A 16,723-nucleotide genomic window follows, 5' to 3' on the forward strand; every position below is an offset into this window, starting at 1 on the left:
TGTGAGTGTGGTGAAAGTTTGTGTACTTGGGCCAGGGGGATGCAGTGGGATGTGTATTTTAGATGGCCCCTGGTTTAGAATGGTAGATGATGGATACCCAATACATTCTTATCCTCAACCTTTCTTTATTGAGCTTTAACAAGGCTTGTACCAGTACACTAACAGCAATTCAATTGGTGGACACCTAAATAATAATTCGAGAATGCTAGTATAACACACAGTTTCATCAAGATTGTAGTCTCTCACTAATAAAAAAAAGCGTCATAGGTGAACCAAAACTGTCATAGTCTGCAGTTGAGTCTATTAGATTCATTGCCCAACTTACTTCCCCCTCCCTCCAAATAACCCAACAAGAACTAACATAAGTGTGTGTGCTGGAGCACTGGGTGACGTGAGAGGAATATAGGGGCATAATATCAAGAACGCCGTTAAAATATCGCAGGTTTAGCGGCAGAAAATCGCAGCTAAATCGGCGATAATGGGCTTGATAAAATGCTTGGAGAATTCCAATAGAAGGCCATGTTCACACCAGAACATGGACTTCTATTGGAATTCTCAAGGGCATATTATCAAGCCCATTATCGCCACTTTAGCAACAGTTTTCTGCCGATAAACAGGCAATAATTTGTAATGTCATTCTTGATAATATGCCCCATAGTCCTCTAAGAGTGGGAAGGTCATTGGAGCAGAGGACTAAGTCTGTATAAGGAGGTCGATGTCCCCTCCAGGCTTGAGGTCTGGAAAAGGTGGAGACCTCTAGTACTGGGTGGGACATGTAGTGGAAGGCCAGTCCAGAGAAACTTCGCTAAGGGGCCCCACGTACATTTCAAATTCTATTTGTTTTTGGAAAGTACATCTGCCATCAAGTCTATGGTTATGACTTGCCAAAGCCATGCATGCCACTGGGACATCAAGGGAGCTTCAGTCCTCTTCCAGGATGCAGTCAATGCTGTCTTTGCTGCTCCAATGCGTAACCACAAGATCAAACGATCTCCAGAGGTCTGATATCAGAGGGTCTCATCCTGTAGCCCCAGTAGGGCAAAGCCAGGAATTATCAGTATTGGATATCCTAGAATGTCCTTAAACTGATTTAACATTTGGGACCAGAAGGGCTGAATGACAGGACAATCCCAACAAATGTGTATAAAGTCCCCACGTAGCCCACATCCCCTCCAACACAAATCCGATAAGGACTGGTAGATCTTTTCGAGTTTGGTAGGGTATTGGTGTCATTTGAAGCAATTTGTTGTGTGCATCCTTCATTCCCATAAAGTGGTTGAATCTAGGGATATCACTCCATATCTTATGTCATTACTCATCGGTAATCGTATTTCCAAGGAGTCATTCCCAGACGGTCATATGGCGAGCCATGGTTGTGTGGGTAGTAGTCATCAGTAGTGAGTATAGAAATTAAGCACAGCCCTGTGGTCCACCTGCCTTTCTTACAAACTTTTCTATTGTTTGGAGTTCCCTAAGACTGCTAGCTTCATCTCTGGTTGGAGTACCCAATGTTTTAATTGTGTATTGTGTATCTCTTTGTTTACGATAAGACAGTGATTTATCACATTAATGCGACTGAACCATGATAAGTATAAGGATGGCCAGCATTTAAAGTCTGCTTTAATTGACACAATACTATTGAATAGTTTGCCTGACAATGATCAGCACTCTTGGGGTGGTCTTGATTGCCAGGTAAGTGAGATCTTTTTTACCCAGTGAGAAGAAGTGGATCCAGCGATTGCCTCCATCTCACTTGCAGAGAGAGTCAAGTTCAGGAGGAAAAATGTGTGTACATTAATCCGAAAGCCTGCCACCTTTTCAAATTTTTGTAGTTCAGCTTGTAGGGCACTCAGGGACGATTGACGAGATATAATGAATAGCAGATCGTCATCTGCGAACATGGAAATGTTTTGCTCCATAGAACCAAATGTAAGGCTTCAGATCGATTCTATAGCTCTCACTCTAGCTGCCAGGGTTTCATACTAAGGGAAAATAAAAGTGGGGATAGTGGGCACCCTTGCCTCGTGCTTCAATCCAAGCAAAATCAGTCAGAGCCAGCCCCATTTACCAATAGCTGCAATTGTGAGATAGTGTAGCAGTTCTGAATCATGGCTATACATTTTTCTCTGAAGCCAAATCCTTGAAGTGTGTGGAAGGGGAAACAACCTTTACAACGCAACTTTTACAACGCACTACCATTACAACGAAACATTTACAGCGCAACATCCATTATATCGCATGCCATTACAACGCAACCATTACAACGCATGACACTACAACGCATACCACTACAACGCATGTCATTACAACGCATACCATTACAACGCTTAACATTACAACGCATAGTACCCTTATACTATCCAACACTTGCCCTACTGTTGCACCCCCCTGGAGTTAGAATAGTAATTTTTACCCCTACACTATCCAACACTTACCCTACTGTTGCACCCCCCTGGAGTTAGAATCGTAATTTTTACCCCTACACTATCCAATACTTACCATACATGCAATGTAATGTTATGCGTTGTAATGATATGCATTGTAAAGGTAGTATGCGTTGTAATGGAATGCGTTGTAAAGGTAGTTTTTAAAAATGTGTTGTAATGGCATGCGTTGTAATGGAATGCGTTGTAATGGATGTTGTGTTGTAAAAAATGTGTTGTAAAGGTATGTGTTGTAAAAGTATGCGTTGTAACCTCATACATACGTGTGGAAGAGGATGGACCAGTCCACCTGATCAAAAGTTTTTTGGGTGTCAGATGTTTGGCGGCCTTTGATGAAACTGGACTGGTCTGGATGGAAAAGGTTTGGTTTGATGTCTTCTAATCTAGTAGTCAATACATTTGTGTATAGTTTGGTATCAAGATTCGGTAATGTGATGGGTTGTAGGAGGCACTATAATGAGGATCTTTCCCCGGTTTCAAGATGATCAAGATCAGGTCTTCGCCCATCGTGCGTGTCACTCAGAAGATATTAGTTATGTAGTTAAATAGGGTAGACAAATTTAAAAAAACACATCTGAGTTAAAAGTCCTATCAAATTGAGCTGTATACCTATCTGGACCAGGTGGTTTATGGAGCTTAACAGCGTCAATTGCTGATTGAAAATCATCCTTACTAATGGGACTCTCCAAGACCTTGTTTTAGTTGGCTCTCACCTAGGGTAGGGTCAAGTCATTGAGGGCCATATTATCAAGAAAGGGCGATACATTATCGCCGCTTTTATCAGCAGGAAACAACCACTAAAGTGGCGATAATGGGCTTGATAATATGCCCTTGTGAATTCGCATAGAAGTCCAGGTTCTGGTGTTAACCTGGTCTTCTATGGGAATTCAAGAGGAGAAGAGGTTGGGAAATAAAAGCAAGAAGAGCTTTGGAGAAAAAGGGGGGGAGCCATCCAAGATGTTCTGTCCTCACAAAGTTCTCCCGGCAAGGAATTGAAATCTAGCATTTGTATACCATGCCTAGGCCCTACGTTTCCCCTGTTGCCTCATATAGTGCTGCAATTGCCATTGGCCGAGTACACCATCAGGCCCTGGGCATTCGGGAACCGATAACCCCAATAGGTCTGCAACTTCATCCAGATCAACAAAATGGGGAGACTTGTTCTGGAAGTCAAAAGCGAGTTCAAAGGGGTAGGCTCATCTGTACTTGATGCGGCTTAGGCGGAGTTTATCTGTGATGGGCTTAAATTGTAATCAGCATGCCATTGTGGCTGGGGCAATGTCCTGAAATAATGAGCGAGTCGCACCCCGGATTGAGACTGTATCTGCTTTCCAGGCAGCTTGTGGAATTCAGTCCTTCACTTTAAAGAAATAAAGTTTTGGCAATATATTGCAGGGACGTCTCCCCCCTCCAGGCACCAATAGGCCAACTCTATTTATTCGATCCAGTTTGACTTCAGTGTGGTTCTCTCCCAGAAGCTTGGAAAATATCCTGCCATGAAGGCCTCTAGGTCTGGACCCTCAACCACTTCCTCCAGACTCCGAATCCAGATATTGGTCCTCTTCAGATGTTCATTGAAAAACCCTCAGTTCTGGAAGCAAGCCAGCCCCCACATCTTGTGTTGCTGTCTTCCAGGAAGCAAGCCTAAGATGTAAGGATCCGACATGGGGTAGAGAGCCCAGCTTAGGGGAGGAGGTCCCCCTGCATTTCAGCACACTCACAGCACCATAAGATGCAGCAGGGCCTGGGACATGGAGCCTACATATAATTGCTGGAAAACTCTCACTTGATAGTCTGGAGTCCTGTCAATGCACCATCTCCGCGTGATGGTGATCAGAATTTTAGCCAACGCATTCTACCATACCACACATCTCTCCTCTGCAGGTGTGGTGTAGTGAAGGGCCCGGTACTCCCTGCAGCAGGCCCACCTTAGCAGATGGCTGCCATTTTAAAGTCAGGCTCGAGCTCTGTCTCGGAGCCGCCGGAGCACAACCCCTACCTTAAAGGGACATCACCTCTGCACCTAGGTGATTGGCTTGTGTGGCTGCAGTGGCAGGCTTGATAGCAGCTCAATACAGTGCAGTCATAATGTGGTCCAAAGGCTCTTGGTTCAGGCAGTCACACAGATCACTGCCTCTCCCAGTGGGTTACAGTACTCCCGCTCATTCGACCACTTCTATGATTTGGAGGTGGACCCTGGAGTGTCCCTGTCTCTCCTCACTGCCCAAACATGCCAAAATGGGGCTGTTCATGGCTAATTGGTATCAGTTACCTTGGTTCTGTTGAAAAATACAGTGGAGTCTCAGTGGATCACGTCCACGAGGCCATGATGGTTGCCACGCCCCGAGATAAATATTTTTTACTGAAAATATTAGTTTTTGACTGTATTCCTGTGGCTGGAGAGTGGAGACCCAGAGAATAAAGTGAGTGAGGATGGAGAAAGGGCAAGCCCTAGAAATTAATTGAGGTCTGGTTTAGCCAAGAGCTGAATATTAGTTCTTCCTAAGCAATGACATTCCGTAGATGGTAGGACTAGTTGAAGGAGAACCACCTCAGACCATTTCTGAAACCTTAGACAGTGGATCCACATTGCCTGTCTGAAAAATGAGTATGATGGTGGGACTGTAAAATTATTGATCTGTAGGTTACAAAAAATTGAGTTAACAAAAAGTATTTTTTTATTCACAGGTCTTATTTCCTCCAACAATTGCATTAAGTCACCGAATAACATATTTGTCAAAGTTGTCTTTGTTTTATGTCTTTTATACATATATGTCTTTCACTCATTTACTGTGAGTATTCCTTATATTTCAATGACATTTAGTTCAATTAGTTATAGTCCCATTTCTTCACAAGTAGAGAAGACATTTTTCATGAGTTTAACATATGGTGGAGATTGAATAACACATCCAGATCCTTCCCTTCTTTAGCCTCCTCATGAAATTCTTCCTGTCCTGGGAAAAAGTAATCTTCCCTGTTAATCAGTCTCAAAACTCACTCCTTTAAGAATAACCTCATTTTATTTCATCGGGATTTCCTACCGAGGCAAAAAAAGAGGCAGTGGGCATTGCTCAGATGAAACCTGAATCTTCATCATCCTACATATTAGGGTGAAGATCTACGAGATTCAGGGGTAGCCCAACCCTTCCTATTCCCTACTGTGGAATTCCAGATAGGGAGAATGGCCCTAACATCCGCATGATAATGATTGGGTGACTTACCATAAGTGCTACTCCTAACACCCCCCTTCCCCTTTATAATTGACATTCAACCTTCTCTTTTACAGTCCTGCCATTACTGGCAAAGGCCTTCAGAGAAAGACGGTTTACTTGAATGGTTCTGGGGTACTCCATGGCATCCCTTGCATAGCCTGGACTTGAATTAGGTTTGCCTCCCTGTTCAACCTTCTGACACTGCTGTTCTGCACGCGGAAGTCAATCTCAACAACCTAGGAGGATATAATGTCAAGAAGTTGAAGCCCAGAACGTTCCCGGTGTGAGAAAGACGCTGAAAAAGCTGACTGCCAGAGGAAGCGAAGGACTAGTCAACCGTGATCCAAGAAAGCTCTCCCTGTGTCACTGAGTACTTCCTGTGGTGAACTACACCAGGACATTCAACTATAGAGCAACATCATGTTGTGCAGAATCCATGTCAGGTGCTAACAGTCTGGCATTGGGTCTGCCATGCAGGATGATCCATTGTTTCTACTGATGGGGAAGCCCTGTTCCATCCTGGGAGGCTGTAACTGCTGAAGATCAACAGCCACTAGAGTTCCAGCCTGAGTGCGGCAACTGCTCAAGCCAAGCACTCGTCTACATCCAATTTAGAAGACAACACCTGCCAAAGATGAGCCCCTGTCATGCAGATCTGCTTCGATAATCCCCACCTTTCAGCCATGTGAAGAGCGAACCTGCCTTCATGGTCCGGCATCATCAAAGTCTCTGTTGCAGGAGTGGGTTGGCAGATTCCACCCTCCATCACCACAAATGTCGCATCTTTGCAGAGCTGATAAAATGGGGCTAGCCATGAAAAGGCCGAGAGACAACATGCAGACGTAAATTTGCCATTCAGGACTATTGATTTTGTCTGTGTGTACTCACAGCATAACAAACTGTTGAACTGCTCATCTAGGCATTCGCCAGTCAATTAATAACTATGCTCATTCTTCATATCAGGGACCTTACATATTGGAAGAACTCTATGAACAGCAAGAGGAGGCTGAAGGGACTGTAGTGCTTTGCTGATATATGTAGATAAGATTACTACCCAGTAACTATATACCAATTTGAGCTGTGCAATATTTAATTTTCCTGTGCAATTTAAGAACTTACTTTCTTTTTACTAACATAAACATGGGGATGGACAATATCTTATGTTATGTTGCCTGTTCATTGAATCTTGTGTTCTGATCTCTTGTTCCACAAGAGGTTTCTCTCAGACATTGGACCAATATAAAATGCCTACCAAATTTAAATGATGGCATTTTAATATAAATATGTTTGCTTATAATTCTATAAACTTATAATTCTATAAGCTGTCTATGTCCAATGTACTGTATTAATAATTACAATGAAAGATAAATATTTTTAAAGTATTTTTTAACATTTAAATATTATTTATTTGAGAGCTGAATTAGCTGAATATATTAATGGCCATCAATTATTTGGATATTTCCAAAGTTGTCCCACAAGAATTCAATTCGAATATGCTGACTAAACAGGCTAATAATTTGAGAGCAGTAATTACAGTTCCAACCATTTTTTAGAAAGTATTTTCAGTGATTATTACCTAATACTGACTGCCATAATAAGGGGAAAGTAACTAGAAACTAGGAGAGCAGCTGAGTTACCCAATGCGAGATAAGCAAGTTATGAAATTGGTTTAGGATTAAGTTACTTTGCCATCCATCACATTCTTTTCAGGTCTATATAGTGCTCTAGTCAGAGTGAGCATATTCTTGGTCAGATAGTGCCAATTTTCCATGTTGAGAGTTCTCAGTTGTATTACTACATTAGGGATTATGGGGTAGCACCAGTAACTATTTGAGGGATTAGCTGTGTTTTTCCTGCAAAGATCATCATACATAGGTCAGCTTAGAGAATTGTATGTATTCACAAGTTTGACTACATCCAACAAACACTTTTCTGCTACACTTCAAAAGGAAGCGCACCTTCAAAAAATTTCTAACGCCATTGGTGCATTTGTCTGAACCTCCCACGTGATAGTTAATACTTTTCATCTAGGCCGAGACAAACACCTACACCTAGCAGGCATACACAACCACAAAGAAGAGGGTTGCAAATCTATCTCTTCTAAAACACTCTTCTTTACTTCATAGTTGTGTATTTAGGTAACACGGCTGCCCACAGTATGAAGACACCTGGAACCAGGGTCAATCAACAAACCTGAAACAAGAGCTCCACGTGATGAAACATTAAACAATTTATTATACAATCAAAATATTCAAATAATGAAAAGAGATGCACATTTTGTGAGTGTCCTTCATTTTACTGCTGCTTAAAAGGTGCTTGCTGCTCACGGGTATTCATAAATGACAGATAAGAAAATGTTGCGTGTACTAAAAAACGGTCCCACAAAGGAACTAAAAGACTGAGAAGGCAATTGATGATACTCCATGTATTGGAAAAGCGGGATTTTACCTCTAGAGTCTGCTTGTCATTCTCCAGAATCCCGTCACAGGTCGACTAGACCTTTTTACCTGCCATAGAGTGAATTAGGCATTCCGTCATACGAGAATAAACAATTTAGAAATCCCAATTGCTTCCCCCAAGAACCACTGACCAAACTAAGTTTGAAAAGTTTATTACATAACCAAAAATAACTGCAGGTACAAGCACCTCAGCAATAGGTTCAAAAGGTAAACAGGCACTAATACAAACATAATCCTACGGAAAAGTCTCAGGCGACTGATGAACAACACCAAGATCAATTCCAGGACCATCAGACTAAACAAAATAGCTATAACCTGGGTTCTAGTACTCATCGGAATAAAAGACATAAATCCAGGTTAATCTGTCCCTACACTACTCTAAGTGACATCCCTACTCAGCAATAGCCCAACCTAACCAAAGGTGTCAGCAGTGGTGACTTCAAAGAAGTTCACTCACTTCTCTCCAAGACTAGAGAATCCTCAGTCATAGCTAAGCTATTTACCAAGACCAACCACTCTCTCTGACTCCTCAGCCCATCTGCTCTGCCTCCACCCTCGGGGTGCTGTCCCTAATACGAAACCCCAAAATGTGAACGACACGCCTTCAGGTACGCCCTCTCCAAGGTGTCGATTACATGAATTTTTCCACCTTGGCCTTCTTCCATCCTTGTCCGTTAAACGTCCTTGGGTCTCAGACTCTCAGTCGCTTCCAGTTGTATCTTCAAATTCCTGGTCTACTCCTCCATGTCTGGGTCTAGCATTTCTAGCTCTCGTACACAATGGGCCCTTCTACTCTACAATCTACTGGGTGATGCGCCTGCAAAAGAATATACGCAAATAGGCTCACATTTTAATAATGTTGCAACATTTTTCTAAAGCCTCTTTCATAAGCATTTCTACCGTTTATATGTTAAGCAAACATTTTCACACAGGCCTGCGCCATTTCCATAAACTAGGCCTCTGCTAGAGTTTTAGGCCTCAAGTTTACATGAACAATTCTCTGTGTTCTCTAGGCCTTCAACCTTAACGACAAATGCATTTTCTCTATATTCGACTAATTATTGAATACATAAAGCATGATCACATTTCAGTAAATCAATCTGAAGGCACATTAGTAAATCAATTTAAACACTCTTCTCAATAGTAAAAGATTTCATTTCAAAGCAGCTCTATATTGCAGCAAATATGAATTTGCACCTTGTAACGTTGGCTCTGCACATTCTCTGATACCAATTTACTTGAGTACTTGTCATACATTGCATCTAAACATGATTAAAAGTCCTCTATATATACGCGTGCTAACTACTTGTACATATGCTGCACCCCTACAAACTTCACTGTAAATGGCGCTCTCTCAGTTCCCCCCTTTGATGACCCGTGTCATCACCACCTACACATCTTCCTTAGGGTAAGAATCAACTAAACTGAGCTTGTGGCCATTTTCCCTCGTTTGAACGATTCCAATGCTCTCAGGCTGCGGTATTGACTATCCTGCAGCCTTTCCATTCGCATTTCTTGCGCTCTCATTGATCTCGCCAACCTATTGGACCTGTACCACTTATACAATCTTACCAAACCCCACAATCCAATCACACATGCCACTGCTATGATAAGGGGCTTCAGTACAAATCCAAGAAAGCTCTTTCCCAAGTTGGCAAACCAGCTTCCAACCTTCCCAAATCCCTTGCCAACCGTCTCCCACGCATTCTCTTGCGTCAAGTCCTCTATTTCATAATGGATTGCAGTAATGTTGCTTATATATTTCTCCAGATCCTTAGAGTTGTCTGGTATATAAGTGCAACATTCTTGGACCTTCAAACGTTTACAGACCCCGCCCTCTTTTGCTAGTATGACGTCAAGAGCAAGACGGTTCTGTAAAACCATTGTCCTGATCGACAACATCTCACCCTCAACCAACACCAATGACTTGGCAGTATTCATTGGCAATTCATCCACAACAGTTGCCAGCCGCCGTATCTTTATGTCATTCAAAATGACACCCAACGTAGGTATCGCTGCTCCAAACACATCTCCCACAATTGCTCCCGCACTTTCCCCTCGCTTAACCCTCCTTTGAGGTCCTCCCTCTAAGAGTGCAAAATCTTCCGTATGATAAATCTTGGGAAAGATGATTGCTAGGTAACAAGTTCCATACCACTTCTCTGGCAATCTCACATACGCATTCTTTCCGCAGACAAAATACACAGTAGGAATCACCTGAACCACGCTCTTCAAGAAGTCCTTTGTATAGTATTCTAAGGTGAAGGTGTGGTCGCACGTAGTCTGACCCACATACACATTCTCATAATACGTCTGTGGTCTGTGTAGACACAACTTCAATTTCTGTATTTCATCTAGAGCTATTGGTCCATAACTCCCTCTTGACTTATGCTGCTTCTCTTCTTCGGTCCAATCTACCTTTCCTTGCCCTGAATCTCGCAACTTTTTCTGTTTCGTGTACCTATCTTCTACCTGTTCAATGAACTTCTTTTCTGTATCTGATAACAAACATGTCAAGTTGTGTCGATGTGCATACGGGGTGTCTAGCTCTCGAGTGGGAATGAAAAAATACCCAAGTCTGTCCTCGGACTTATAACAGCCCCACTTGTTCAAATGCTTGTAATTCGGGACTTCTGGTAACACAGCATCATAATTCGAAAAGAAATATTCAAAGTGATTTCGTCCATATAGGATACTAATCAGCAAACTACAGGATATTCCATATGTCAATGGAAGGTGATGGTATCTACTACCCTCATCTACTGAAGCTGGTAATTGCATGCACACATAACAGTCCTTCGCATCCATCGCCTCAATGTATTCATACAACAGCTTTGCATAAGCATTCTGCCCAAAATTTCCTTTAGACAGATCAGTGTGTAGCCTACGGCTTTCTGCGGCTAGTATGGCTTTCTCTCTTCGCTCTCTCTCTTCCTTCTGGCTAGGAGTGGTAGGTGTCGATGTCCCCACTGCCTTCTCTACCTGTTCGTGTGGTGCAAAATAAGAAACTAAAACTACTATAGCTATAAGGAGTATCACTCCTCCTAAAAGAGTGCCTACTATGAATTTGGCTCTACGATTCGGGTTTCCAGACGCCATGGTCTCAGTACAAAGTAGTTTGTTCTCGGAAAGCACCCAAAAGTCTCTTCCTGTGCTATTTGAGTCTCTCGAACCACCTTGAAAAGCGGAAAGTCCAGTTTTAGTTCTTCTTTGTTTCAACGACAGACAACCTTAACCCTTCTCCGTCCTCTATGGAAAGTCCCTAAATTTGTTCTTCTTTCACTCGGCTCTAGGTTAAGTTCAACAGTTATTCACAAAGTCTTTTCAGAAAGTTTTTCAAAGCAAATTCAAAGTTCAAAGTTCTCAATAGTCTATGATTATACTTGATCCAATTGCTTGCAACACATAATCTAAAAGTTCCATGCGGAGCACAACTTCATCATATGCTGGCATGTCGGGTACAAAAGTAGGAAAAATCAGTCTATCCAGGAGTAAATCACATATCTTGCTTAGGAGAGGGGATTGGGAATGGTGAGTGTCAGTTTACCTTCGATTTCAAGTCCAGGAACCAACAGTATCACTTCCAGATTAACATTTGGGATCGTACTGGTCACTGCTACTGACCTCACCCTCCCGGACCTCAGTACTCCTGGCATTTGTAAAAGGGTAGGTCCACTCTGGAGTGGCGTATCTTTGGGAAGGTACTCTCACCCTCCTTGACCTCCTCGGACCCCCTTGCTCGGCTCCTTGTTCTCCTTCTTCCGGATCTGATTCTTCGGACACAGGAGCAAGATCTTTTTCGGAAGCCAATCTCACATTCATTCGCCTCCGTCTCTTGGGCCAATGATCCCCTGCACTTCTTGCCCTTCTTGTTCTCGTTCGCACCCCCTGTTCGTCTCCACTGTCGACCTCTTCTGCGCTCAGATCGCCTTCTCCGCCACTTCCTCCCTCTGAGGCAGATTCCGTGTCACTTTCGTCTTGGCCGTTTCCTGCTTGATCAGGGGAGTCCCCAAGTTCTACAGGCACCCCCACAGCTTGACTTGCTCCCTCTGATGAATCTTCTTCTTCGTTATTATTTTCATCTACGAGCGGAGCTGTCCTCTCCTTGGGTGCAGGGACTCGTCGGGTGTGAGAAGCATGGACCCAATTTGGAAATCCACCGCACTTCACAGCAGTAGTAGTGACTAGGATCACTTGGAAAGGTCCTCTCCAACGTACGTCCAGGCAGCTCTTCCTGACGTGCTTCCGCACCAGGACCCAGTCACCAGGGCACAGGTCGTGACAAAGGTCGCTAGAAGCCGGAATTTCAGCAGCCTGCACCTGAAGAGACACAGAACGCATGACATCAGAAAGTCCTCTGCAATAGTCAAGAATCACATCATCTGTGATATTCATCAAGGCAGTTGTAGGAATAGATGGCAGTCTCATAGCCATCCCCATCAGCACTTCATGGGGCGAGAGCCCTGTCCTTCTGTCTGGGGTACTACGCATGCTCATTAGTACCAATGGCAAGGCATCGGGCCACTTCAGGGACGTGGATGAGCACACTTTTGCCATTCGAGGTTTCAAGGTCCCATTGATTTGCTCCACTATGCCAGAAGCCTCTGGTCTATAGCTACAATGCAGTCTCTGGTCAATGTTCAGGGCAGAGCAAAGCATCTTCACAACTTCGCTATTAAAGTGTTTTCCTCTGTCAGATTCCAAAGAGGTCGGAACCCCGAATCGTGGCACTAGCTCCCTCAACAACAGTTTTGCTACTGTGAGTGTATCGCACCTACGAGTGGGATATGCCTCAACCCATCTAGAAAACACACACACGATCACCAAGACGTACCTGAGGCGATTGCACCTCGGCATCTCGATGAAATCTATCTGTATCCTATAGAAAGGTCCGCCGGACCTCCCAATGTGACTCAATGTAACAGGTGTTCTTTTCCCAACATTCAACTGTTGACATGTCACACATCTCTGACATACTGCTTCTGCGGCCTGTCTAAATTTTGGGTTGTACCACGTTTGTCTGAACACACGCACCATTGCATCCCTTCCCAGATGCACAGGACCATGTATCTGTCGTGCCATTGCACTCACCAACTCATTCGGTAACACAGCTCTTCCATCAGCTGAAACCCACATGTCCAAATCTCCTTTCACACAGCCAGCCGATTCCCACACTCTTTTTTCATAATCAGATGTCTGTCCTTGCATGTCTCTCAGCTCTTCCCATGTGTCTGCCACCTCAAGCATCATGCTTAGTTCGGTTCTTTCCCTTGGTCCCTCAATTGTTTGTTCCGTAAAGGAGTATCCCTGCTCTGCACAATAGCGTGCAACTTTATCAGCATAACGGTTCCCTTGTGTCACAAAATCCGTTCCCTTTGTGTGTGCTGTGCATTTTACCACAGCTATTTCTGCAGGTCTTTGCAAGGCCTCCAGCAATAACCTGATAAATTCACCATTTCTGATTGGGGAGCCCGATGATGTCATGTAACCCCTCTGGGACCACAACTGGCCAAAGTCATAAACCACCCCAAATCCGTACTGGCTGTCCGTGAATATAGTGATCTTAATGCCGTTGGCTGCTAAACAGGCGCGTGTCAATGCAATTATCTCAGCCACCTGTGCAGAGTGTACTCCTTCCAGGCAGGCTGCTTCAATTACTCCAGAAATAGTGCAGACAGCAAAGGCTGCTCTCAACTGGCCAGTATTGTCTCTTACACATGAGCCATCCACAAAATAAATTTCATCAGGGTCTGTTAATGGCACATCAACAATATCCGGTCTAGGCTTGGTGCATAGTTCAGTTACATCAAGACAATCATGATCTTCCCAATCATCTTCTATATCATTCGGTAATGGTAACAAAGTAGCAGGATTCAAGACAGAGCACCTCCTGAGGGTCACATTCTCCGCAGCAAGTATAACCTGCTCATAGCGTGTGAGCCTGTTGTTGGTCAAGTGCTGCGTGTTGGTCCTGGTCCTCAACAATTCCACAGAATGAGGTACATGCACTGTCAGTGGATATCCCATCACAATACTTTCACACCTTTCAATGCTGACACCCGTTGCAGCAACGGATTTGAGACATCTGGGCAATGCTGCGGCTACTGGATCTAAGGTAGCCGAGAAGTATGCAACTGGTCTACAGACTCCTCCATGATCTTGCACTAAGACTGCCAATGCACACCCCTCCCTCTCGCAGCAGAACAATGCAAATGATTTGGTGTAATCGGGCATTCCCAGAGCTGGAGCGCGACACAGGTCCTCTCGCAGCTCGAGAAAGGCCATCATACAATCTGTGTCCCATGGTACCGGATCACTCACGTCCTTGTGCGTCAGTTTCTGCAGTGGTTTCGCTTTCAGGGAAAAGTTAACAATCCACTGTCGGCAGTAGCCAACCATGCCTAAGAACATCCTGACCTCTCTTTGAGTCGAGGGCACGCTCATTCTCATGATAGTCTCAATCCTGTCCGGTGACACCTTTCTCTTTCCCTTCTCTATTCTGTAACCCAGATACTGCACTTCTTGCAGGCAGTACTGTAATTTACCGGGAGATACCTTGTGTCCATTCTTCCCCAGATGGTTCAACAAGGCAATGGTATCAATCCTACAAGCATCTTCGGTGTCTGACGCAACAAGGAGGTCGTCTATGTACTGCACAAGAACGGAGTTCTGCGGTAGTACTAGACTCTCAAGATTCCTTTTCAGCAATTGATTAAAGATCGATGGGCTCTCTGTATACCCTTGTGGGATACGGCACCATGTTAAAACGCAACTCTCTATTTTAAATGCGAAAAGAAATTGGCTTTCTTCGTGCAATGGGATAGAAAAGAAAGCCTGACACAAATCAATCACAGAAAACCATTCAGCTTGGAACGGTATCTGAAACAGTATCACTGATGGATTCGGTACCACTGGACAGCATAGAACAACTATGTTGTTAATTTTTCGTAAATCCTGCACAATCCTGAACTTCCCACTTGGCTTCTGCAACCCCATTATCGGAGAGTTACAGGGACTTCCCATAACCTCCTTCAGAATTCCCTGCCTGATCATGGACTCAATCACAGGTTTTATACCTTCAAGAGTTTCTGGGGTCAGCTTGTACTGGGGAGTTCGAGGGAATTCAACATTCTGTCTCACCTGAATTCTAACGGGCTCTACCCCCTTGATCAGTCCAATCTCTTCTCCTGTGAAGTCCCAGACTTCTAGGGAGACCGAGTCTCTCAAGTCCCAAGGGAGTTCCTCCACAGTTATAGCAGGGTACAACTCAATGCACGTATGCATATTTGCAACCTTAAAATCAGCGTCATCATCGTTAGTCTGTAATTCCACTGCCTTTGGGGTACAATAGATGGTGCAATTAAGTTTGCACAAAAGATCTCTTCCTAACAGGCACACAGGACTGGAATCACACACCACGAACTGGTGTCGGTCACTAAAACTTCCAATCTTAACAGGGACTGGCTCAGTCAGGGGGTTTGTCATTCTTCTGTTTGCAACTCCTACAACTTGGATGGTCTGTCCTGAAAGGGGTAAGTTGGGGACCACCGCAGACCGCACAGTGGACCGAGAGGCACCAGTGTCAACCAAAAATGTGGTGGGATGACCATCTACATCTGCCTCTACAAAAGGTCCTCTCTGATCTACCTCCAGTACAGCTCCTAGAGTACAGCCCTCCTCCCCATCCACATACCATCCTGTCACTGGATCAAATTGGTAACACTCGTCCCCTTCCACTATGAAAGGCATCTGCTTATATACCTTGCTACCTGTTGAAATCTTCGGTGCCTGGGGAACTGGAGCCCTAGGGGCTGACGTCCCCCCTTTCGTCGTCTGGGATTTGGTCACTGTCACCTTCCGTACCGGAGGGGCTTGTACTTCCTCCTCCTCCTCCTCCTCCTGTACCTGATTGTCAGGGTTATGGGGACACTCACGTCTCCAATGCCCCACCTCGTGACATTGATGGCACCTGGTCGTCTTTTTCAGGGCCTCTATATCTATCCTAGGTCTCCGACCTTCCTCTCCGTCCCTCTTTTGCCCCCCTGATCTCCTCCCCATGGTGCCATTGCCTGACTGACCCTGTCCTCCCGCTTGCATCTGTACTAACATCAGTTTGTCCTTAAGCTTCTTTGTCTTCGAATCTATCTCGTCACTGCAGTACCTCGCATACCTCAAAATCTCATCTAGGGGTTTATTTTGCCAACAGATCAGATGTTGCTGTATCATAAGGCAAATATCAGGCCTTAGTCCTAGGACAAATTTGGATACAAACTGTCCCATATCCTTTGGGTCCATCACATCTAACCCACTGTACTGCTTAAAGATCAGCAATAACCTCTTGTAGTATTCATGCACTGTCTCTTTTGGTTCCTGTCTAGTCCGATCTATTTTTACCCAGTCTATGTCCTGTGGTGGTACCTTAGTCTTCAGCCACGTGATCGCCTGCTCATACTTTGCCATCACCCTGGGTGACGGCCCGTTCGTGGCAGAATCTCGTTCTGGCTCCGCGGTGGGCCATTCAACACTAACCTTGCACGCTATCCACAAGTCACTTGGGACCACAATGTCAAACAGTGTGTTCAAATCGATCCACAGCACCTTCGAGATT

General features: G+C 44.3%; 1 protein-coding gene across 1 annotated transcript in view; it reads right to left on the minus strand.

Annotated features, from left to right (window-relative positions):
• LOC144819955 (uncharacterized) overlaps positions 1-13,711 on the minus strand; it is a 28,297-nt gene extending 14,586 nt beyond the window's left edge. Inside the window, exon 1 of the mRNA XM_078677641.1 lies at positions 10,827-13,711. Within this exon, the coding sequence (XP_078533767.1) occupies positions 11,704-13,599 (1,896 nt within the window). The 5' untranslated portion in view covers positions 13,600-13,711 and the 3' untranslated portion in view covers positions 10,827-11,703. The remainder of the gene's footprint in view (positions 1-10,826) is intronic.
• Between the last annotated feature and the right edge of the window lie 3,012 nt (positions 13,712-16,723).

Source organism: Lissotriton helveticus, chromosome 2_1, assembly GCF_964261635.1.
Source record: "Lissotriton helveticus chromosome 2_1, aLisHel1.1, whole genome shotgun sequence".
NCBI classification, from domain to species: domain Eukaryota; kingdom Metazoa; phylum Chordata; class Amphibia; order Caudata; family Salamandridae; genus Lissotriton; species Lissotriton helveticus.